Source organism: Brachionichthys hirsutus, chromosome 2 (assembly GCF_040956055.1).
Source record: "Brachionichthys hirsutus isolate HB-005 chromosome 2, CSIRO-AGI_Bhir_v1, whole genome shotgun sequence".
Classification (NCBI taxonomy): domain Eukaryota; kingdom Metazoa; phylum Chordata; class Actinopteri; order Lophiiformes; family Brachionichthyidae; genus Brachionichthys; species Brachionichthys hirsutus.
In genome coordinates this window covers 5369003-5393585 of record NC_090898.1, presented here as the reverse complement: position 1 = coordinate 5393585, position 24583 = coordinate 5369003, and the positions used below count along the sequence as shown (strand labels likewise).

General features: G+C 44.7%; 1 protein-coding gene across 1 annotated transcript in view; it reads left to right on the top strand.

Annotated features, from left to right (window-relative positions):
* The first annotated feature begins 3220 nt into the window (after nt 1-3220).
* si:dkey-11f4.7 (piezo-type mechanosensitive ion channel component 2) overlaps nt 3221-24583 on the top strand; it is a 39333-nt gene continuing 17970 nt past the window's right edge. Inside the window, exons 1-19 of the mRNA XM_068751331.1 lie at nt 3221-3284; nt 4756-4851; nt 6610-6711; nt 6820-6865; nt 7380-7539; nt 7616-7829; nt 7942-8155; nt 9439-9604; nt 9799-9897; nt 10109-10150; nt 10555-10672; nt 10923-11023; nt 11664-11930; nt 12452-12560; nt 12753-12874; nt 13433-13492; nt 14339-14487; nt 14952-15116; nt 15306-15347. Coding sequence (XP_068607432.1) covers nt 3221-3284; nt 4756-4851; nt 6610-6711; nt 6820-6865; nt 7380-7539; nt 7616-7829; nt 7942-8155; nt 9439-9604; nt 9799-9897; nt 10109-10150; nt 10555-10672; nt 10923-11023; nt 11664-11930; nt 12452-12560; nt 12753-12874; nt 13433-13492; nt 14339-14487; nt 14952-15116; nt 15306-15347 — 2336 coding nt within the window. The remainder of the gene's footprint in view (nt 3285-4755; nt 4852-6609; nt 6712-6819; nt 6866-7379; nt 7540-7615; nt 7830-7941; nt 8156-9438; nt 9605-9798; nt 9898-10108; nt 10151-10554; nt 10673-10922; nt 11024-11663; nt 11931-12451; nt 12561-12752; nt 12875-13432; nt 13493-14338; nt 14488-14951; nt 15117-15305; nt 15348-24583) is intronic.

Below are 24583 nucleotides of genomic sequence, written 5' to 3'. Positions count from 1 at the left end.
GCGCAAATCAGGACGAGAGGAAGTACATTTACGCCCGAGCGAAGCGCATGTGTGACATTCTCATCGCTTCCGGCTGCATCTAATCAGCCCCCAAAACAGCTCCGAACTCACTGCGCTCGTGTTTTGGGTCGGATCTCCCACCACCTGCAGCCCCAGCGGGACGCAATGTCCCCCTATTTGCCCTCCTTATTTGTGAAGGCTGTCTTTTACTGTCCAAAGGGCCTTCTGTCTCTGTCTCTCTCTCTCTCTCTCTGCCCCTCGCTTTTGTTGCTGAAATGTGTTATCAGCCCTCACATCACCACCGAGCCTCCAAAACTGCGCAACCAATAGACTTTTATTTAACTCCTGTTTCGGCTTTGATGAATCCCTTCAATACAGAACAGAAACAATCACAAAATAAAAAAAAACAATAATAGGAGGAGAACGTGACCGAGATGTGGAAATCCCTCGGAAACGTTTCCACGTTTCTTGCAGGTGGAAAAAAAAAAAAAGCAGCCCGTGCTGCCAGGCTCCGTTTCTCTATCCCACACGGGGATTACGGGACATACACGCTCCCACGGAGACACCGACTCCTCTTGAAGCCGATGAGGGTAAATAATCTGCAGGCTTCAGACAACATGTGCAATTACATTCACAAAAAATAGGACGCGGGATAGTTGTAGCCGCACGTTCCCTCCGCGAAGGCCGCTCCGCTCCGGATGTTGGTCATGGAAGGTGAAAAACAGGAATAATCGATTATCAGTTATTATTTTTCTCCGAAATTAGCAGGCGGCTACACTGAGGAGATAGAGACGGGGTGGGGCCACACGGCGCTCTTTGAACCCTGGGAAGGAAGTAGCGACGGAGGAGGAGGGGCCGCGTCGGCTCCGTCACGTGACGCAGGAGCGCAGTACGTCACAGGCGCGACTCTGAGGGAGCGCACGGCGCCGGCTTAAACCGTCACCGGTTTCAAAGAGCAACTCAGCTGCGAGCACACACTGCAACACATAAACAACTGGAGGAAAAAAAAAACATTAATCGAAAAGTCGATATATTCATTTGTTTACGTCACAGCATTTATATTTTAATCAATCGGACGCCACACTAGGATAAGGTTTACAGATTAAATAAAGAATTTTGAAAATAAATGAAATCATTAGATTACTTCGGCTTTTTAAACGCTAGGTGGCAGCAGGTACCTAACACGCTAAATTGCAGACAAAATTACAGTAGAAAGTCAAACTCCAAATCCCTGAGGGTCTACACCTATTTCTGATCTTAAAACTGGTGTTTTGGTCACAGTCTATAGCAGTTCTGTATATCTGCTGGGGCACTTTTTAACTGCACTATTATGAAAGGTCAGGAGTTGCCTCAGCACTCATCATCCTCATTATAATCACTTTAGATCTACTGAGTAATGAGTAGTAATTTATTGACTGAAAAGTAATTAAATGTGTTGTCTTCTTATTGAGTCAGATAATTTAGCTCATAAAGGACAATTATCTGTGATAAATTACAGACAGATGCACATGAAGAAGTTTATTAGTTGGGTTTGGGTTTCAGCTTATTATTTGAGTTGATTAAAAGGAAAATAATAAATTAGAGGGTTAAGGGATTCTGAGCATTTTGTGAAATTCTTGTAAAGAAACAGCTGATGCTACTTTCATTGTATGGCTCCAAGAAATGACTGGTTTTAGTGTCATTTGAAGTGTTGATAATTATAAATATTATGTAATAAAATTATGAAACAGAATTATGAATTATTACATCCATAAATAATTTAGAAACCAAATACACTTGATATAAAAAAGCAACAAATCCTCAAATGCTGATGAAGCACGTGGGTCAATTTTGACATTGAATAGATTCAGTTTTGGACATGCAGATTGTTTTGCTTTCAATTAATAAATGAGTCATTTTAACAAACTACTGACACTCTTGTTGTTGTAAATGTTTACACAGAATTATTAATGTACTTTATTAAAAAAAACTTAGATTGTAGATATTAATATCCACAACCCTCAACATTTACACAGCAAGCAATTACAGTATTTAAATAACTAACAATGAAATGTCTAAACGTTCCTTGATTAAAACTGAAACAGGAATAAAACATTAACACCAGGGAGGACGCAGTCGCCCGCAATTTCATGTCGTAACTGTTTCCTAAGTGATTTAAACACTTGAACATTTACCAAACTATAAAAAGCAGCAAAATTGAAGATTTCAGGCCACCGTTGAGAGATTCTACAAAATACTTCCATAAAAAGTTTTAACTATCTGGTAATAAAACTGATTTTGTAGGAGGGGGGGGGGGGGGGTCATTCCTGTGACAGCTCTGCCTCATACAGACAGGTACAGTGGTTGTTTTGTTACTGCTGTTAAATGAGAAACTTCAAGGTGTGACTTTATGCCGTAAAGAAAAAAAACGATTGACAAAACTATATGTTGGCAGGATGGTGCTGCTTTTATTCTCTTATAATTTGGGATTAGAGATCAATGTTTTTGCTCGTCTTTGCATTGACCATCCTCTGTAATCACACAAGCTCTTAATGGCCTCGCTGCCATGAATATTAGATACACTTCCCTTCGCCCCACAGGGCAAATGTGATGAGCCAGCCTGAAGCGGCTGTGGAGAGACAAACACACAGCCTTGTGTACATCTGTCCTGGCTTGAGAAACAACGAAAGGTCAACATGCAATATGAATGAATGGAGCGATAGCTGCATGCACAGAAATGTATATGATTATGCAAAAAGGACGTTAAAGCTCAACCCCAATCAGAGCGGTCATCATCTTGTTTAAAAAGTCAGTGTGTTCTTTGTTTAAGACTCATTGTGTCTGAGGTTAAAAAGAGACAGAGAGAGAGAGGTATAGAGAGAGAGAGAGAGGGAAGGAGGGTGTGACAGACAGACGCGAGCAGTGGAGGGAGTCATCATCTTCAATCAATTTTAAAGGAAGATTCTGGAATCCAGTGAATTTTCTGCACAACGTTGTTCATCACTGGACTGACACCATCTCTGACATCATCTCTGTCTGAGTGCGTTGGACTCAAAAGAGATCTTCCTGCTTTGCATCGGAGGATGCTTCGGCCGAGGCTGCTTGCATTTTTCTGAGAAATGTGTCAGCGGGTTGGGGCTTCACTTCAGGCTGCTAAGACAGTTTCCCGTTCGTGTGGAAGTCTCAAAGCTGATACACTCTGAGAGCGCAGTGTGGGTGTCCCTGACATAGAGACGCTGACATGGCGGGGGACCTCATGGTCGGGATGCTCTATAACTTACTGCTGCCGCTGCTGCTGCTGACAGGTGAGCTAAAGTTGAATTATACTCAAATGCAGTGTTACCGACAAACTACACCGATTGAGTCTCTGCAGCAGTTTTATTTGTCATGTCAGAGTTGAGTTCAGGTTAAGACTGATAGTATGAAGTAGATAGATAGATAGATAGATAGATAGATAGATAGATAGATAGCTGCAAATAGATAAAGAATACAAATCAAATAATTTGTATGCCACATTTTATGCACAGCATGTTTTAATGAACAGCCAAAAGGGAGCAGGATTAATAAAAAGAAAATTCAAATCGTTCAAAAGAAAACCATGTTTTTGTGTAACATCTTTCCATCTTGAAATGCTCTTAAAATACTCGTTGTCTTCATTAGACAGGAGCTGTATCTGAAGGCTGGACTATAAACCTGACATGTATTTCTGCTAGTATTCCTTCTGTTCTTATTTCCCCGCAAACTGCTTTTTGTAGCAGCATTGATTTTATATCTATGTATCGATCATAGTTAAACTGCTCGTGGAAGTTATTGCAGCATGCATGTGTCAATTGTTGCATATGGCTGCTCTTCTGCTGCATTGCACTGCATAAATAAATACACAACAAAGCCATATGCGATTAATAATGCGACCTCCTTAGGTGCATTCACATGTTGTGACACTTGCGTTTTAAGTTGCTGTTTTGCACAAAGCAGTTTATGCTGCCAGTTCACCTCTGAGACGGTTCCTTCGGACCACGGTAACACTCTGTCTATAGAATAAGAGTCTTGTGTTTATACTTATGCGTATGTTAAGTGCTGCAAAGCTGAACATTAATGTGACTAATTAAACTGGTAAACGGGCATCTGAATTAAAACAGTTAGAAATGATATGACATTAAATGTGCTGTAAATAGAATTTTGGAGCGTTATTAAGTTTTATGTTCCTGCTGTGATGTCGTTAAACGACGGAAGCATCACCTTCCCCTCTCTTCAAGTTCTGATGTTTTAACATTAAACTCTAAAGGCGTCTTATCAACTAATCAAGGTTCACATCAAAGCCACATCACTATGTTAACTCCTATCCAAAAGTGCTTAAAGGTAGATTCAATTCCAGGATAGGTTTAGCTTGTAAGGAATGTAACATTTGGAGTTTGATCCACTGGTGTAGTTGTTTAATGTCAAAGCTCCGGACACTAAGCTCAACATACAGATTCAGCATGTGAAACTGTTTGTGAAAAGTAATTCACTATCAAGCTAATCCTTGTCATTAATGACAGAAGATGGTTTCTATGAAATGACTTCATTTCATTAACATATCATTTGCATTCAATTATAAATAATTGGCAAAGAAGAAGGTTAGCTGTTCATTTTTCTTTCATGTCAAAGTTTCAAAGTTGTTTTTTTTATTTGGCATTTTTAAGATATATAGAATACATTTAAATAGGAAACAAATATGGACAAATAAATTATATTCAACCAGATAAAGCATCGTGTGTTCTTCCCTTTTCATTTCAGCTTCTTTGATCCGCTTCAATGGGCTGTCAGTGGTGTATTTCCTGTTTTTGCTCACCTTGCCGCTGATGCCAAACCCAACTTTGGCAACCATGAAAGGTGAGGTGTCCAGTGAAAAATTATGTTTTCCAGCATTTTACTCTTGAAAAAACTCCCCTCGATTCAATCTTCCACACCTGGTAGGCTTGAAATTAAAATTCTGCTTCAAATTTAAGTCAAATGAGTCAGGAATTTAAGAGGATGAGAATAAAATATGATCAATCAACCTTGAAGCACATAATTCTAAATAAATATGAATTATAACTAGAAAAGCACTCAGAGAGCACAGACCTCCGCCAAGCAGCTCATTCCCAGGTTGATTATTGACCGATGTTTATGGCGTTTGACAGAGTCATATAGGGTGGGGACCTCTATCGTACTACTGAATTTCAACCGGATCAGATCCAGACTGCGGATACTGTCACGATTTTACAAAAAATTGGAGTACACTTGCGTTGAGCAGGATTACAGAAAAATTGCTGGATGGATCTTGAAGAAATAAAATCCAAAGATGGGTCTCGGTCTTTCTTAGATCCATCAAATTTTGAAAGTGATGCGGAAGAACTTTTAGAAAATGGTCGAAATTCTTACTGTGTCACACAGAAGAAGTTCAATCATAATAATTTAATAATAAAAATGACCGTAAATGCATTATTTTAATTCTAAATTTGAATTAGATTTAGTTACTTTCATGTGACTTTTCTATTTGCTAGCCATTGATTGATTCCACTCACTTGACTGTTTGGGAAAACAGAACCAAACACCTTAATGTATATTGCTTGTGGGTTGCCCCACACCATTTTATATGGTGAGAAAAACTAATTCAATTGCATTGTTTCTTTAATGTTTGCCATGAAAGCGAGGAAGCAGATGAGGAAAGGCACGAGCTATCATCCTGAGTAGTGCAAAAAAGCGTGCACGTGTGTGTCTGTGCACTTTCCCTGCATTGATCACTGCTTTCTGTTGAATTAAAGTAGCCGTACCCCTCCCTAAAAGTACTTTGTAAAAGGGATGTGGTTGGAACGGTTAGATCAATTATGCATAGCCTGGTAATTACAGTTAGCAATTAAAACGTGTCACGTCAGCATTTTGGGAGCGTACTTCTCTTTCTTTCACTTTACAACTCGCTATCTAAAAACAGTTGGCCTTCCAGTCAATCACTGAAAGCTCCACAGATCCCACAGTTTGCCTCTAATATGATTCTGCCCTCCTTGGGCTAAGTGGTCAAGTATGTGTACATCCTGTGTGCATTTGTTCAGGTTTTTGCCTGTCTACTTTCACTTGGGAGAGTGTATTGGAGTGTGTGTGCCTCCCTTATTAGGGAGCATAGAGGTTGAAGTGAAATAAAGCTTTTAGTAAAAATCCTGAACATCACCAGTAAATTTCCTGCCTCAGCTAATATTGAACCACATCAGCAGTTAAAGTCTATGAATGTCCATCCTTTGGATTACAGACATCAAACACTACGCTGAGATTATGAAGAAGTTTGGTTGTGAAGTTACCTCTTTGAAAGGCAGAACATTGGTGTGTGACAATCAGATGATGTCATAATGGTGAATGAGGTCTCTTTCTACAGAATAGTTGAGACCAGAAACATTTAGAGTAGAAAAAAAAATTAGAGAGGGAATTATTTTCTGCATCTCTGGTGAATCAAAACTTAGATCAAATCTAATAGTATCCAGGCAGAAGGGAAATAATACAGATGCGCTGAAGTAGAGACCAAAAAACAGTCAACTAATAAATTCTTAAAAGATTTGTTACTTGATCCAAGTTGTAAAAAAATGATTATTATTTCTTGTCATTCGTTGTTTTATTAAGGCAAGACGGGTAAGTTCATGCGGGGGATCGTCTACACTAGCCTGACCCTCCTGACCCTGCAGTGCTTCATGCAGATCCCCTTCGCCTTCATCCCTGTGCACGGTAAAAAAAACAACCAAATAAAGTATCACCAGTGTCAGTGAATGTTAACAAAGAATGTTTAATTCACCTTTTCATTTAGGTAAATGTGCATGTTGTTGTTCTTGACAGTTAGTGGCCAGTGGGACGCCTTCCTCTACCATCTGGGCATTGTAAGGTATGTGACATTCATTTACCTGTTTCTCATGGTCAAAACAGACAATGTCACATTTTTCCAATTTTAAACAGAAGTTCCTAATTTGTAGTTTACCAGACCTCTTAAGGTAAGAAAAGCCAAGCAGTTATTAGATATTTAATTACCGTAAGGAGTTTTAATGGGATAATGTTTAGTGATAATGTTTTATTCCTCTTCCATTCCCTCTTAAATAATTTCAAACCAACTCGTGGGTGAGTGTGTGTGTGAATGATCACCTGTCTGTGTGTGACCCTGTAACGGACAAACCGGTTCGGAAGATAAATGAATGAATGAATGAATTTAAACTTAGAGGCCTTTTCCATACATCAGTCCAGTATACATTCGCATCCCTAATTTTTCCAATCGACGTGCAGACTAATTAAAACCTACATGCCTTCCCTGCAAATAAAGTCTCAGCGAATCCATCTTTACACTTTTTTGAAATGAATGGAGACCAGCTTCAATCACATGTTTGATTATGTTTGCGTGTTTCCAGATTCTCCTCCGTTGACCCTGGAAACACTGTTCGTCTCCTGATACCGGATGTAGGCCTGCTTTTCTCTTCCGTCTTTATAGTGAGGCTATGCCAAAAGCTACTGCGTGCTATGCCGCAAGTCAACCTGCACGAAAATGGACTCCAGCCGCCTGACCCTGAGGTATCAGCAGCAACCATGAACTGGTGAGGTGTGACATTTTGTGAAGAATCCAGTGTGACGTGATTTTTTGGTCCAGCAGGAAGTGGAAACCTCTGAAACAGAGACTGAGGGAAGTGACACGGAGTGCTCGTCCTATGACAGCTCAGATGACACCACGCTACCGGCTCAGACGGGGCCGCCCCAGTTTGTTCTGAAGCTGATGATGTTTGCAGCTGGACTCAAGCTGCTGCTGACAACGATCATGAATACGGCGGCAAAGGTTGTGGTGACTCTACTACTGGGCTTAGCAGGTACCGTCCAGCAGCTGGCAGCACGCAGGTGTATATATATATATATATATATATATATAGCTTTAAGGTTTTAATATGACACTTGTTTTTCTGTTGGCTTTGCATTGGGCAGGCATCATCCTGCCCTCCCTCACTTCGGGTGTGTATTTCGGGGTGTTCCTTGGACTGGTTTGGTGGTGGGTGTTCAGCCGCTCCATCAGCATGCTCCTCTTCAGCTCCTTGTGTGTGATGATGGCCATCTTCAGCGGCGGACACCTGCTGGCTCTCTATCTGTACCAGCTCCCTCTGTCGCAGCAGCTGGTGCCACCTGACGATGTGTATGCCAGGTATAGAAGTGATTCAAAGGACAGACCGCTTACACTGATCGCTCAGTGCTGTCATTCCACATTAACAATTTTCACGTTGGTTTCAGTGTCAAATCTCACCGAACGCAATGTTTTTTTTTCTGTTATTTAAGGAATGCAAATTTATTTAAAACTGTGTGTTTTCACAGAATCGGGTAGTTCAATTTTCACTCTACGCTTTACGCTAAAATGTTGGACTATAAATAATCTGAAAAAGGTTTTTAGTTGTTCATTAGTTCTTATTTTATATATATTATTTAGTATGTATAACATCATTTGGCCACCTGTTGTGGTGTCATGTCCTATTTATCCCTCTGGGTACTATAACTATCAGGAAAACACCAGATAACACATCAGAGTGAGGAAGAGTTTGCATGTCTCTGTTGTTTACTAGAATACATTTTTATTTCCACCTTTATCTAATCACTAATGAAATAATGAAAATTATCCTTTACACCTTTTCTAAACTAGTTCATTACCGCCGCCTGAGGTGAGAAGGGGGTCATGGAATCGCAGGCATTTGTCTGTCTGTCCGTCCGTTAGCAAGATAACTCAAAACGTTCTGGACGGATCTGGATGACATTTTCAGATAATGTTGGGAATGTTATCAGCATCATTTTGGTAACGACCCAGAAGAGATCCTGGATTCTGGGTAACTTTGAAATATTAGATTTTTATGGAATTTGACACAGTCATGTAGGGTGTGGTCCTCTATCGCACCACCAAATTTAATCTGGATCTGATTCAGAATGGCATTAGGAAAAAATATTACATTTTAACATTAAAACCTATTTACGGATTCAAAAATCTGTGACAAATACACATCATCTCTGATTCACTTTTACTTTTCATGGTTGGTGTGTAAAGACACCAAGAACAATTTAGAACCTTTTGGTGATAATCCAGATCACCATGTGGACGGTGTAAACCTAATTAGGAGGAGAATGAGCTGCTTGGCGGAGGTCTGCTCTATGTGATTTTCTAGTTTCTTTTGCACACATGAAAACTTCCCAATACAGTACATTCATTCATTCATTCATTTGTCAACCGCTTCATCAGTAACCGGATTGCAGGTAGTGCCGGAGCCCATCCCAGCAGTCTACGGGCGAGAGGCAGGGTACACCCTGGACAAGCCCCCAGTTCATCGCAGGGCTTTCCCAATACAAAAGCCGATGAATGCCTTTTTTCTTTTGCTCCGATCAGGTCTCCTTTCATTCTTCCCCTCCGTCTTCATCCTGCACGTCTTCCTGTTTACTGTGTCCCAGGTTGTTTGGCATGACAGGAATGATCAGAACCAACAGATCAGACATGCACAGTCTCGGTCTCCACCCACGCGTCAGCTGGCCCGATTTCCTCAACCCTCTGGTCCTGCTGCTGCTCTACTACACACTGGTGGCTCTGCTGCACAAATGGGTCCTGATCACTGATGAGGTTCGTGTGATCATGATCGTTTTATCTATTAGGGGAATTATGTTCTGAGGCATAAATTTGATGTTACTTATTTCTATTGTCTCCCACCTAATTTTGGAGACTTTCATCAGCTGCAGCTATTATTTCTACAACCGCTGCAACATTAAGTTCACAACACAGATGAGATGACAGACTTTTAATAATGTGTTCCTCAGGATGCTGTTGATCAACACGAGGATGAGAGTCAAGCAGGAACTCCCGAGTCTCCTCCAAGCTTCTCCAGGGTCATCTACATATCAGGGGATACGCAGGAGGTGACTGACAATCAAGGATATGTTCCTCCTGGTTTTTATTCTCGCAGAATATTATTGACGCATTAAGTCAATGATAACCGCCTTTATTGCTATGCTCACACTTATCACTGGTTATCTAGAAAACAGACTCTAGAGATGTAATGATACGGTATTTCACATCACGCCTGCAAATGTCCAAATTCAATGGAACCTATCTCTTCTCTATTCTCAGCTTTTAAGCAGCACGGATGAGCAAATCTATTTGCCTGATGAGGTAAGCCATACAGCCAATGTTAGAAACAGACAGCTTCCTGTTTTTGTATGGCAGTCTGGTGGTCACAGCTAGAATGTTCTGAGTTTGAATCCCAACCTGCTGCCTTTGGGATGGCTTTTAGACATTCTCCCTATGGTTGCATGGGTTCACTCTGGCTGCTCCAGCTTCCTCCCACAGTCCGCCAACATTGAATTTAGGTGAACTGGTGACTTCAAATCAGCCAAAGGTGTGAATTTGAGTATGAATGGTTGATTTTATCCATCTCTTTAGTCATAGATAATGGATTGATGGATGAATATTGTTTCCAAAATGGGGCATGCCTCTGATTACTGGAGCATCAGATGGAACCCATGTGAAAACCAGATTAAAGGGATTGTATGATATGTCGTTCTCTTTCCCCTTAGCCGGCGGTCTTAATGAGAGAGAGCTCATGGCACGAGCTGGGATCTCTGTTAGGAGGCGCAGGTTACACAAACTGTTACCCTCCCCAGCAGTACGACGGCAAAGACTCCCCATCATCTGGTAATCATCTCACTCAAATCTCATTAACCCCAGAAAAAAGCTGCTTCCATCCGTTTGCTTAGAATCGACTGTATGAGCAGTTGTCCCCAAACCTCACGCGTTCACTGAGTCAACATGTCAGAGTTTTAGTCGGATTGTCTGCTCACTAAAAACAACTCTTTCATTTCAAACCCCCCCCCCCCCCTTGTGCTTGAGACAGAACGTGACGAAGAAATAATGGAATGTGTCGAGAGCGTGATGACTCCGACAGAGGTGCCACCCTCACCTGAGCCATCAGGCCCAAGTGGTCTGGCCATCTTTGGCCGGATGGTGCAGAAACACAGTTATGTCAGCGCCCTGATCACCATGATGGTAACGTGAACTCCTGGACTATTTATACTGCTGCACTGAATTTACATGTGAGCTCCAGAAAGAAAGATAAGTACTAAAAATAAAAATACAACATTTATAAAAGCAACATCCAGTCCTCCAGACAACTGCAGATAGATTCATACAGTACATTTACCATATTATTCATTGTAATCTTTATTCATTATAATCTTTTTCTGAACATTGATCAATGTGATACCATGAACTGCTCTTTTACCTGGTGTCATCAGAGGACTTTTTCCCTCTACTGATGCTTAGAAATGGAGATGAACATTTCTTCATAGCGCATGAATACTTTATAAATCCATTAATTTGCAGTTAACAAATAAACTGCACTGATAACAAATCTGTGTTTCATTTGCATGCATTAACTGTTTACTTGACACAGATATTTCTTATTTCAGATCAATTGTAATCCAAAATCCATTGCAGGTGGAGAACAGTCGCAGCTAAAACTTGAAATCTAATGTTTGACAAACAATAATTTAAACACTTTAATACAATTAAATGGTTGCTGACTTTAGCTGTGCCTTTGATAATGAGTGTATGGAGGAGCCCCGCGTGGCTCCAGCTACGTGGCTCCACTGTGATGCTGTGTGTGTGTGGTGAACATGCGTTTCAGGTGTGGAGCATCACCTACAACAACTGGCTGACCTTTGCCCTTCTGGTGTGGTCCTGCATCATCTGGGTGATGAGGGACAGACGCCGCTACGCCATGTGGTCCGCCCCGTTCCTGGCGATCTACGGTACCGTCCTGGTGCTGCTGGGCTTCGTGAGCGGCCTCCGCCTCAGCCGGGCCGAGCTGTACCCCGGGCTCCCGCCGGCCGTGATCGTGGACTTCGACCTGAACAGCTACCACCCTGCGCCCTGCGTCCACCTGGGCGCAAAGGTAAGAGACTGACACAAGTTCTGTTTTTAAATTAACTGATAAATTACCAGTTGAATTTATTGGCGTGTTGTGGATCGGCTTTTGACAGTGGGCCCCTTCCTGCCATGAGATATATTGTTATTCAATTCTGTTAGAGGGAGGAAGAAGAATAGAATGGGGACAGCAAAGTAGAGCCGTCCCTCAAGACATGGGCAGTATTATTCAAAACGTTGAAGACAATGTGTCTCATTTTGGGGTCACATGGCTCGAGAAATTAATTAAGAAAGTTGATTTTCAGTTTTTAGACAAGTTAGGGTTATTTAATTAATTCAACCAACCAATAAACAAATAAACCAATAAAGCATAGCAACACGTGGCCTTCTCCGGAGCACGTGTTAATATTTATTTGTATCTGTGTTATAATTATTGCATGCAGGGATATTAATGCGAACGTGCATATTCTTACTGTGGTTCCTGTAGCACGCCACAGAACCGTGCGCGTGATACAGTTTTTATACTCACGATTACTCCGTCTGCTGCAGGTCTTCTACAGCTTCAGCTTTTGGTTGATGTTTCGCCAGCAGATAAAGGAGAGAAAAGAAGAGCAAGCTCTGAGGACGGAATCTTTAGATGACGTCAAAGTTGTGCAACGTAATTTATTTTCTCCTACGCGATCATATTTATTTTTTATATATTTCCGCATACATGTGTACTCATAAAAGTATAATCCTCACTTACACCAGTTAGTGAAAGGTTAAAAAATGTCTCCCTGCCTTTACTCTATTGCCATACTTATTCTCATCCTATTTCTTTTTTCCTATATGCTGTTTTTCTCCACGTCAGAGGAGGAAAGTCCGCCATCACCTCTGGTAGCAATGTTGATCTCAGGGGTGAAAGGAGTTTTGGTGAAATACTGGATCCTCTTCTGCTGCTCCATGTTTTTTGTTATCAGCTTTTCTGGAGAGGTAACACTGCAACTCCTGCTGGAAAACACAGAGGAATAATTAAAGCATCTGCATGTTAGAAACGGCATTAAAGATGGATGCCGGAAATATGCTGCTGAGGGCTTGAGACAACCTTTGCTATTTATTTAATTTTGATGCCATGTTGTTCTTTTATTAGTTATTTTTCCACAATAATAACTGAAACAAAGTTGAATTCTGCAGCCAGGGACATTTTACACATCATACAAAACCTCCCAGAAAGTCTACTGTAGATTAGAACACTGAGTAAATATCATGTCATAATAAATCTTGAACACCTGTAATTCTAAAGCTAGCTTGTTTTGAAAATATATACGAAAGAGTAAGTGTTTGTATTTCATTCAGGAATATGCCTTTATGAATAATAAAATGAATGTATATGTATGCCTAGGCAGATGTGAATGTTTTGGGAACCAAAAAGGTCACTAATCAGAAAAATTATGTATTAATTCCACATCAGCATCATTTCTGAATCTACACTAATAAAAGTCATACACCTGTTACTCGCACCTAAACTTAAACCATGTTTCACTGGCTTAGGTTGTCGTCTACAAGATCCTCTACATTGTCCTCTTCCTCTTTTGTGTTGTCCTCTACCAGGTTGGTGATTCATGTTGAAGGTCTCAAGCGTTGTTTTGCCTGTTATTATACGTTCATTTTCTGAGCATGCATTATATACATAGAAAGAAAGAAAGCCTTTATTGTCCTTGTATAGTGGCTACACAATGAGATTAGGAGCGCTGCTCCGTCCGGTGCGTAATACAACGTAAGTCCAATAATAACAGGAAATGCAAGTAATAAAACAAAAGCAGACTAAAACGACACAAATTTAAAGTGATCCACAGTGCATGCAGTGAGATTGCAAATAGAAATAGAATACATTAGTTATTGCACATTTGTTATTGCACATTGCACATAGTAGAGGGAAACTGAAAATCCATATGGCACTGGTCAATAAGTAGAAAGGAAGTCTGCATGTCGATGCCTTGTGCAACACAAACAGCCACCATATTTGTAGGCAGATCTCACACCGTAATGGGTTTTACTCCAAAATTATCATTAGTGAAACGTTAAAATGTCCAATATAGATCCAACTCTCATCCATACAACGTTACAGTTAAATGTATTGACCATGCTTCCTAAACACACACACACACACAGTCGTATTTTGCTACTATTTTCCTGTTATTCCTCCATCTAGTGTTTCTGCTGACCTTTTAGAAGTACGGTAGGCACTTACAGGAAGGCTTAATGGCTGTGGAGGTGATGTAAGACAAGACAGCACCGTCCACCACCACCATGCAGACAGCAGCAGCATTCCGGCTGTTTTACAGACTGGAGTGTGTCGTGAGGGGAATATATACAGACATCTGCACTTGATTTAATGCCAGTAGTGACATGAAGACCTGTCGCTTCGTATAAAGCCTCTGTTTTTCTGTCTCCCAGACTCGCTACGATGTGTGGCGTCGGATCCTGAAGACGTTCTGGGCAGTGGTGGTGGGTTACTCTATGGTGGTGCTGATCACCATCTACATGTACCAGTTCAGAAGCGTGTCAGGGCTGTTCAGACAGATCATGGGCATGTCGGAAGACGAGTGAGTCGCTGTGTGTCCACTTTGTCATTCTGTTTTTTTCTTCTTTATGCTATAGCTGGATATTCTCAGGACCACCTAGTGGGAATTTCTTCAAATGAATCACAAATGTCCATATTCCACTTCTGATCAGATGCTGAAGCAGAGGCACAGACTATTTTGTGACCACCTTATATTAATTTGTTGGCTTCCAGGTTATTGATATATATATATATATAGATTATAGATAGTGGAGCATCTTTGATTTAGAATTGCAATATCATTGGATTTGGAGATTCAAGTGAATTATATAATGGGAAAATATTACATTTTGGCATATAAAGTACATGAAGTGCGGAGGAACATCAACCAGGAGGTGCAGCTAGCCTATTTTTAAGGGGCCAATTAATAAATGTTTTTGTATTTTTTGGCAAAGCACGCTTGACTTGATTCTATTGGTATATCCTTACATTTGCACGACTTTTCAGTCTCAGAGACTTGGGCCTGGAGCGCTACGACACCGTGGAGCTGTTTGCGCGTATCCTGCTTCCCGCTGCATTCCTATTGGCTTGCATCCTCCAGCTGCACTACTTCAACTTAGACTTCCTTATTCTCACTGACCTGGAAAATGTACCTGTCAGACAGACATCCAGGTGAGATACAGCAACAAACGCAATGGAAGAACATCCTTCTCAATTTATATCTACTTCAGATGCAGTAGATAAATGGCTGCTTCAAGACAAATGCATCCTGCTGTGTGTGTGTTAAATATATTCTGCTTGGTTGCTGAACACTCTCTATGTCTCTGTTTGTCTAATCTATCTTTTTTTTTTTACGCTTAGAGAGGAAGAGCTCAAGAGTTCAGTCAACATGATATCTGACACGTAAGAGCTGCATTATTCCCTCATGAATGCTCCCATTTTAACTGCTTTGTGCAACAAATAGCTAAACCGCACCTCAGCTGATGTATTACCTCTAGATACATTCAGCGTTTGAATAAGAAAGAGACAGGCCTATTTGTTTCAAATGAATAGATAGCTTAGACGGGATGCCATCAGCGGTCTTCAGAGCATTGACAGGACCATGCTCCCTGGCAGGCTGAAGCTTTGGTGTCTTCAGTTTGGTCTCATACCTCGGCTGATGTGGCCTCTGACCATTTATGAGGTACCGTGCTCGAAGGTTGAGAAGCTGGAGAGGGTCATCAGCTCTTTTGCCAGGAAATGGCTTGGGCTTCCCAGGTGCCTTACCAACATAGCACTGTATGGTAGAGGCATCCTGGAGCTTCCTCTATGTAGCCTCACAGAGGAATACAAGAGCAGCAAAGTCAGGCTGGAGATGATGCTGACAGATTCTCGAGACCCCTGTGTAGCTCAAACCGCTCCTGCAATTGCAACTGGGAGGAAGTGGACTCCAACTGTAGCTATACACCAGGCTAAATCAGCCCTTAAGCACCGGGATATTGTCGGCCACGTGCAAATGGGAAGAGGAGGCATTGGCCTAGAGGAGGGTAAACCATCCTGGTGCAAGGCATCTCCAGCTCAGCGACGTGGGCTGGTGGTCGAGGAGGTTCGCCGAGAGGAGCAGGCTGCAAGGTGTGCAAAGGCTGTCTCACAAGGAAAGCAAGGTCAATGGATGCGTTGGGAAGATGTCGAGAAGCGCAAGCTCTCTTGGAGAGAGATGTGGGACATGGAAGCTTATCGAACCAGCTTTATCCTGCGAGCGACATATGATGTGCTACCATCACCACAGAACCTCAACCAATGGTACGGAGAAGATCCTACATGCCCCCTCTGTCCATCTCCAGCAAACTTGAAGCACATTCTAGTTGGCTGCAAGACAAGCCTTACACAAGGCCGTTACACCTGGCGGCACAATCAAGTCCTGAAGTGTCTGGCAGCTGCACTGGAGAATAGAAGAATGGTCGTCAATGCCCTGCCCCCCCTTTCCTCCCATCTTACATCATCAGGACATTTTGTCCGTGAAGGGGAAAAACAACAAAAAAGATGTATTCCAAAATCAGAGGTAGGACAGATGGGAGCAGCACGGGACTGGAAGCTCCTTGTTGATCTGGAGCAGAGACTCTGCTTTCCAGTGGAGATCGCCACGACCAACCTCAGGCCAGATCTTGTGTTGTGGTCTACCTCAATTCGAAGTGTTTACATCATAGAGCTCACAGTGCCATGGGAGGATAATATAGGCGAGGCCTTTGAGCGGAAGAAGCTTCGGTATGCTGAGCTGGCAGCGGATGCTGAACAACGGGGCTGGAAGACCACAGTCCTCCCTGTAGAAGTGGGCTGCAGAGGCTTTGTAGGCAGGACTGCTACTAGTCTCCTCAGGGGCATGGGAATCCGGGGCCAGGCCCAACGGCAAATCATCAGAGCCCTGTCCAGTGCTGCTGAACGAGCAAGCCAGTGGCTCTGGATCAGGAGAAGAGACAACAGCTGGGCCCCAAAATGACAGAGACAACATCAGGGGGTATAGAAGGGGGTAAGGCAGAGGGGGGCACACCCGGGACGCCAGGTGTTGCTGCTGAACCCTCTTGAGGTGTCGTGGGCCTGTTCAGTGAAACACCTATGATGGAGGGTGCCCACCTGATGACCCCAATGAAACCCTTAGCCCCTTCTATCCTGCCCTGTGATGACTATAATCCCTACCCATTTATCAAGGTAAAAAAGGATTGTAACATCCAGTCCCATTCCGGTATGCAGTCAGACAAGTTTGGCTCAGGGATGAGGATGCCCCTGCCATGCAGAGTCCAGTGCACTTTGGGTGATAACACCATATCCTGTGTTTGTAAAACTGATCATCTGGATAAACCAGTGACTGCTGGGAAAGATCAGCTGGCAACTAGGGAAAGACCTTGTGACAGCTTGGAAAGACTGCAGACAGGAGGGAAAGACCCCGCCGGGCCTGCCACAGGCTAGCTCCCTGTGGTGGGAGGGGTATGGCACTGTAGTGCACATATCCCACCCAATATTGGCTACGAAAAATCTAAATGAGAAAATACCCCTAGAATCTGCGAGAGCGGGGGCGGAAGATGATTCAATGGCAGACCACACGGTAATTGACCCTGGAACGAACTCGACAATGAACATGATGATCAGCACTTTACCTGAGAAAACAACATCAACTCCAGGAAAAACGCTCCAGAGTTGCATTTGTGGCTGGGCGAAGGTTACATCTGCTGCAGGCCTAAAGATACATCAAGGCAGGAAAAAATGTTTGAAGAAAGTGGTGCAGGGATCTCGCATCGACCACTACTTCTTAAGAAGCAAGTCGAGTCAGTCAAGTGAAGTTCAGCGGCAGGACGTAAACCATAGTCCGCAGGACATCAATCCCCCTGTCCAAGAGGAGGAGGAATCAAGCACAGCAGAGTACCATGAGCCTAGCATACAACATCATGCAACAGAAACGAAGACCCAGGAGCGGAAGTCACCCATTAACTGGCCAAAATCCTGTGACAAAAAGGTATGGGAAACAGTCAACACAGACCTCATATTGCTGTTGGAGCAGCTTCGTGGAAATGCAGTGAAGAAACTGGATAGAATGGGAGAGCTCATTTACAACTATGGAGCTGAACGCTTCGGCGCTGCAAGCAAAAGGAAGAAAACACCATCCATCCCTATTCAATCCAGGAGACAGCAGGAAATAATTCAACTGGTCAAAGAAAGAAGGCAGCTAAAGAAACAGTGGAGGAAAACCACAGAGGAAGAGAAGGAGGGCATAAACGTGCTGCAGGCAGAAATTAAGAACCGGCTATCAGTACTGAGAAGAGCTGAAAACCTGAGAAAGAGGCGTAGAAAGAAGGAATGGGCAAGAGCTAACTTCTTCAAAGACCCTTTCAAGTTTGTAAAGGGTCTGTTCACGAAGGAGAAAAATGGAAATCTCCAAACAACAAGGGAAGACCTCGAAGCCCACCTATCACAAATATACTCCGACAGCCGCCGACATGAACAGGTCTCACTACCACATGACATGCCACCGTTACATCCTCCAAAACATCAGCTAGACGTCAGCCCTCCCAAGTGGAGTGAAGTAGAAAGAACTGTACGCCGAGCAAGAGCAGCATCCTCCCCCGGGATCAACGGGGTGCCATACAAACTCTATAAGTATGCACCAGATGTCCTGCGTTTCCTATGGCGACTGATGAGGCTGGTATGGCTGAAGCAGACGATACCAACAGCCTGGCGAAGGGCAGGGAGCATCCTGATCCCAAAGGAAAAGGACTCTACTGATATTAGCCAGTTCCGCCAAATCAGTCTCCTGAATGTAGAGGGTAAAATCTTCTTCAGTGTAGTGGCTCACAGGCTGACTAACTATCTGGAAGTGAACAACTTCATTGACACATCTGTGCAGAAAGCGGGGATGCCAGGCTTTCCCGGGTGCATGGAGCACCTGAGCATGATATGGCACCAAGTCCAGGCTGCAAAAAGGGATGGAAGAGACCTCCATGTTGTTTTCCTTGATTTGGCCAATGCCTTTGGCTCGGTTCCACACAACATCTTATGGTCGGCATTTAGCTATTTTCAAGTTCCAGATGCTATCACTGCCCTCGTCAGGGCCTACTTCCGAGATGTGCAGATATGCCTGTCAACAGCAGAGTACACCACGGCTTGGCAGCATCTGGAGGTGGGCATCATGGCAGGATGCACCATTTCCCCACTTGTCTTCACCATGGCCATGGAAGTCATTATCCGTGCATCTCGATGGGTGGTGGGAGGAGAGCGGCTAAAACCAGGCTTGCGCCTCCCTCCCATTAGGGCATACATGGATGATATGACCACTCTAACCTCAACCATTCCATGCACAAGACGGCTGCTGAAGAAGTTGCAGGAGAACATCGAATGGGCCCGGATGAGGTTTAAACCGAGCAAGTCCAGGAGCTTATCTGTGGTGAAAGGGAAGCTATCAGACCAGCGCTTTAACATCGGCGAGGAGCCCATACCAACTGTGTTAGAGAAGCCAATCAAGAGCCTCGGGCGTTGGTACGATGCAACCCTTAAGGATATGGTTCAAGTGGAGCAGCTTAGACGGGATGCCATCAGCGGTCTTCAGAGCATTGACAGGACCATGCTCCCTGGCAGGCTGAAGCTTTGGTGTCTTCAGTTTGGTCTCATACCTCGGCTGATGTGGCCTCTGACCATTTATGAGGTACCGTGCTCGAAGGTTGAGAAGCTGGAGAGGGTCATCAGCTCTTTTGCCAGGAAATGGCTTGGGCTTCCCAGGTGCCTTACCAACATAGCACTGTATGGTAGAGGCATCCTGGAGCTTCCTCTATGTAGCCTCACAGAGGAATACAAGAGCAGCAAAGTCAGGCTGGAGATGATGCTGACAGATTCTCGAGACCCCTGTGTAGCTCAAACCGCTCCTGCAATTGCAACTGGGAGGAAGTGGACTCCAACTGTAGCTATACACCAGGCTAAATCAGCCCTTAAGCACCGGGATATTGTCGGCCACGTGCAAATGGGAAGAGGAGGCATTGGCCTAGAGGAGGGTAAACCATCCTGGTGCAAGGCATCTCCAGCTCAGCGACGTGGGCTGGTGGTCGAGGAGGTTCGCCGAGAGGAGCAGGCTGCAAGGTGTGCAAAGGCTGTCTCACAAGGAAAGCAAGGTCAATGGATGCGTTGGGAAGATGTCGAGAAGCGCAAGCTCTCTTGGAGAGAGATGTGGGACATGGAAGCTTATCGAACCAGCTTTATCCTGCGAGCGACATATGATGTGCTACCATCACCACAGAACCTCAACCAATGGTACGGAGAAGATCCTACATGCCCCCTCTGTCCATCTCCAGCAAACTTGAAGCACATTCTAGTTGGCTGCAAGACAAGCCTTACACAAGGCCGTTACACCTGGCGGCACAATCAAGTCCTGAAGTGTCTGGCAGCTGCACTGGAGAATAGAAGAATGGTCGTCAATGCCCTGCCCCCCCTTTCCTCCCATCTTACATCATCAGGACATTTTGTCCGTGAAGGGGAAAAACAACAAAAAAGATGTATTCCAAAATCAGAGGTAGGACAGATGGGAGCAGCACGGGACTGGAAGCTCCTTGTTGATCTGGAGCAGAGACTCTGCTTTCCAGTGGAGATCGCCACGACCAACCTCAGGCCAGATCTTGTGTTGTGGTCTACCTCAATTCGAAGTGTTTACATCATAGAGCTCACAGTGCCATGGGAGGATAATATAGGCGAGGCCTTTGAGCGGAAGAAGCTTCGGTATGCTGAGCTGGCAGCGGATGCTGAACAACGGGGCTGGAAGACCACAGTCCTCCCTGTAGAAGTGGGCTGCAGAGGCTTTGTAGGCAGGACTGCTACTAGTCTCCTCAGGGGCATGGGAATCCGGGGCCAGGCCCAACGGCAAATCATCAGAGCCCTGTCCAGTGCTGCTGAACGAGCAAGCCAGTGGCTCTGGATCAGGAGAAGAGACAACAGCTGGGCCCCAAAATGACAGAGACAACATCAGGGGGTATAGAAGGGGGTAAGGCAGAGGGGGGCACACCCGGGACGCCAGGTGTTGCTGCTGAACCCTCTTGAGGTGTCGTGGGCCTGTTCAGTGAAACACCTATGATGGAGGGTGCCCACCTGATGACCCCAATGAAACCCTTAGCCCCTTCTATCCTGCCCTGTGATGACTATAATCCCTACCCATTTATCAAGGTAAAAAAGGATTGTAACATCCAGTCCCATTCCGGTATGCAGTCAGACAAGTTTGGCTCAGGGATGAGGATGCCCCTGCCATGCAGAGTCCAGTGCACTTTGGGTGATAACACCATATCCTGTGTTTGTAAAACTGATCATCTGGATAAACCAGTGACTGCTGGGAAAGATCAGCTGGCAACTAGGGAAAGACCTTGTGACAGCTTGGAAAGACTGCAGACAGGAGGGAAAGACCCCGCCGGGCCTGCCACAGGCTAGCTCCCTGTGGTGGGAGGGGTATGGCACTGTAGTGCACATATCCCACCCAATATTGGCTACGAAAAATCTAAATGAGAAAATACCCCTAGAATCTGCGAGAGCGGGGGCGGAAGATGATTCAATGGCAGACCACACGGTAATTGACCCTGGAACGAACTCGACAATGAACATGATGATCAGCACTTTACCTGAGAAAACAACATCAACTCCAGGAAAAACGCTCCAGAGTTGCATTTGTGGCTGGGCGAAGGTTACATCTGCTGCAGGCCTAAAGATACATCAAGGCAGGAAAAAATGTTTGAAGAAAGTGGTGCAGGGATCTCGCATCGACCACTACTTCTTAAGAAGCAAGTCGAGTCAGTCAAGTGAAGTTCAGCGGCAGGACGTAAACCATAGTCCGCAGGACATCAATCCCCCTGTCCAAGAGGAGGAGGAATCAAGCACAGCAGAGTACCATGAGCCTAGCATACAACATCATGCAACAGAAACGAAGACCCAGGAGCGGAAGTCACCCATTAACTGGCCAAAATCCTGTGACAAAAAGGTATGGGAAACAGTCAACACAGACCTCATATTGCTGTTGGAGCAGCTTCGTGGAAATGCAGTGAAGAAACTGGATAGAATGGGAGAGCTCATTTACAACTATGGAGCTGAACGCTTCGGCGCTGCAAGCAAAAGGAAGAAAACACCATCCATCCCTATTCAATCCAGGAGACAGCAGGAAATAATTCAACTGGTCAAAGAAAGAAGGCAGCTGAAGAAACAGTGGAGGAAAACCACAGAGGAAGAGAAGGAGGGCATAAACGTGCTGCAGGCAGAAATTAAGAACCGGCTATCAGTACTGAGAAGAGCTGAAAACCTGAGAAAGAGGCGTAGAAAGAAGGAATGGGCAAGAGCTAACTTCTTCAAAGACCCTTTCAAGTTTGTAAAGGGTCTGTTCACGAAGGAGAAAAATGGAAATCTCCAAACAACAAGGGAAGACCTCGAAGCCCACCTATCACAAATATACTCCGACAGCCGCCGACATGAACAGGTCTCACTACCACATGACATGCCACCGTTACATCCTCCAAAACATCAGCTAGACGTCAGCCCTCCCAAGTGGAGTGAAGTAGAAAGAACTGTACGCCGAGCAAGAGCAGCATCCTCCCCCGGGATCAACGGGGTGCCATACAAACTCTATAAGTATGCACCAGATGTCCTGCGTTTCCTATGGCGACTGATGAGGCTGGTATGGCTGAAGCAGACGATACCAACAGCCTGGCGAAGGGCAGGGAGCATCCTGATCCCAAAGGAAAAGGACTCTACTGATATTAGCCAGTTCCGCCAAATCAGTCTCCTGAATGTAGAGGGTAAAATCTTCTTCAGTGTAGTGGCTCACAGGCTGACTAACTATCTGGAAGTGAACAACTTCATTGACACATCTGTGCAGAAAGCGGGGATGCCAGGCTTTCCCGGGTGCATGGAGCACCTGAGCATGATATGGCACCAAGTCCAGGCTGCAAAAAGGGATGGAAGAGACCTCCATGTTGTTTTCCTTGATTTGGCCAATGCCTTTGGCTCGGTTCCACACAACATCTTATGGTCGGCATTTAGCTATTTTCAAGTTCCAGATGCTATCACTGCCCTCGTCAGGGCCTACTTCCGAGATGTGCAGATATGCCTGTCAACAGCAGAGTACACCACGGCTTGGCAGCATCTGGAGGTGGGCATCATGGCAGGATGCACCATTTCCCCACTTGTCTTCACCATGGCCATGGAAGTCATTATCCGTGCATCTCGATGGGTGGTGGGAGGAGAGCGGCTAAAACCAGGCTTGCGCCTCCCTCCCATTAGGGCATACATGGATGATATGACCACTCTAACCTCAACCATTCCATGCACAAGACGGCTGCTGAAGAAGTTGCAGGAGAACATCGAATGGGCCCGGATGAGGTTTAAACCGAGCAAGTCCAGGAGCTTATCTGTGGTGAAAGGGAAGCTATCAGACCAGCGCTTTAACATCGGCGAGGAGCCCATACCAACTGTGTTAGAGAAGCCAATCAAGAGCCTCGGGCGTTGGTACGATGCAACCCTTAAGGATATGGTTCAAGTGGAGCAGCTTAGACGGGATGCCATCAGCGGTCTTCAGAGCATTGACAGGACCATGCTCCCTGGCAGGCTGAAGCTTTGGTGTCTTCAGTTTGGTCTCATACCTCGGCTGATGTGGCCTCTGACCATTTATGAGGTACCGTGCTCGAAGGTTGAGAAGCTGGAGAGGGTCATCAGCTCTTTTGCCAGGAAATGGCTTGGGCTTCCCAGGTGCCTTACCAACATAGCACTGTATGGTAGAGGCATCCTGGAGCTTCCTCTATGTAGCCTCACAGAGGAATACAAGAGCAGCAAAGTCAGGCTGGAGATGATGCTGACAGATTCTCGAGACCCCTGTGTAGCTCAAACCGCTCCTGCAATTGCAACTGGGAGGAAGTGGACTCCAACTGTAGCTATACACCAGGCTAAATCAGCCCTTAAGCACCGGGATATTGTCGGCCACGTGCAAATGGGAAGAGGAGGCATTGGCCTAGAGGAGGGTAAACCATCCTGGTGCAAGGCATCTCCAGCTCAGCGACGTGGGCTGGTGGTCGAGGAGGTTCGCCGAGAGGAGCAGGCTGCAAGGTGTGCAAAGGCTGTCTCACAAGGAAAGCAAGGTCAATGGATGCGTTGGGAAGATGTCGAGAAGCGCAAGCTCTCTTGGAGAGAGATGTGGGACATGGAAGCTTATCGAACCAGCTTTATCCTGCGAGCGACATATGATGTGCTACCATCACCACAGAACCTCAACCAATGGTACGGAGAAGATCCTACATGCCCCCTCTGTCCATCTCCAGCAAACTTGAAGCACATTCTAGTTGGCTGCAAGACAAGCCTTACACAAGGCCGTTACACCTGGCGGCACAATCAAGTCCTGAAGTGTCTGGCAGCTGCACTGGAGAATAGAAGAATGGTCGTCAATGCCCTGCCCCCCCTTTCCTCCCATCTTACATCATCAGGACATTTTGTCCGTGAAGGGGAAAAACAACAAAAAAGATGTATTCCAAAATCAGAGGTAGGACAGATGGGAGCAGCACGGGACTGGAAGCTCCTTGTTGATCTGGAGCAGAGACTCTGCTTTCCAGTGGAGATCGCCACGACCAACCTCAGGCCAGATCTTGTGTTGTGGTCTACCTCAA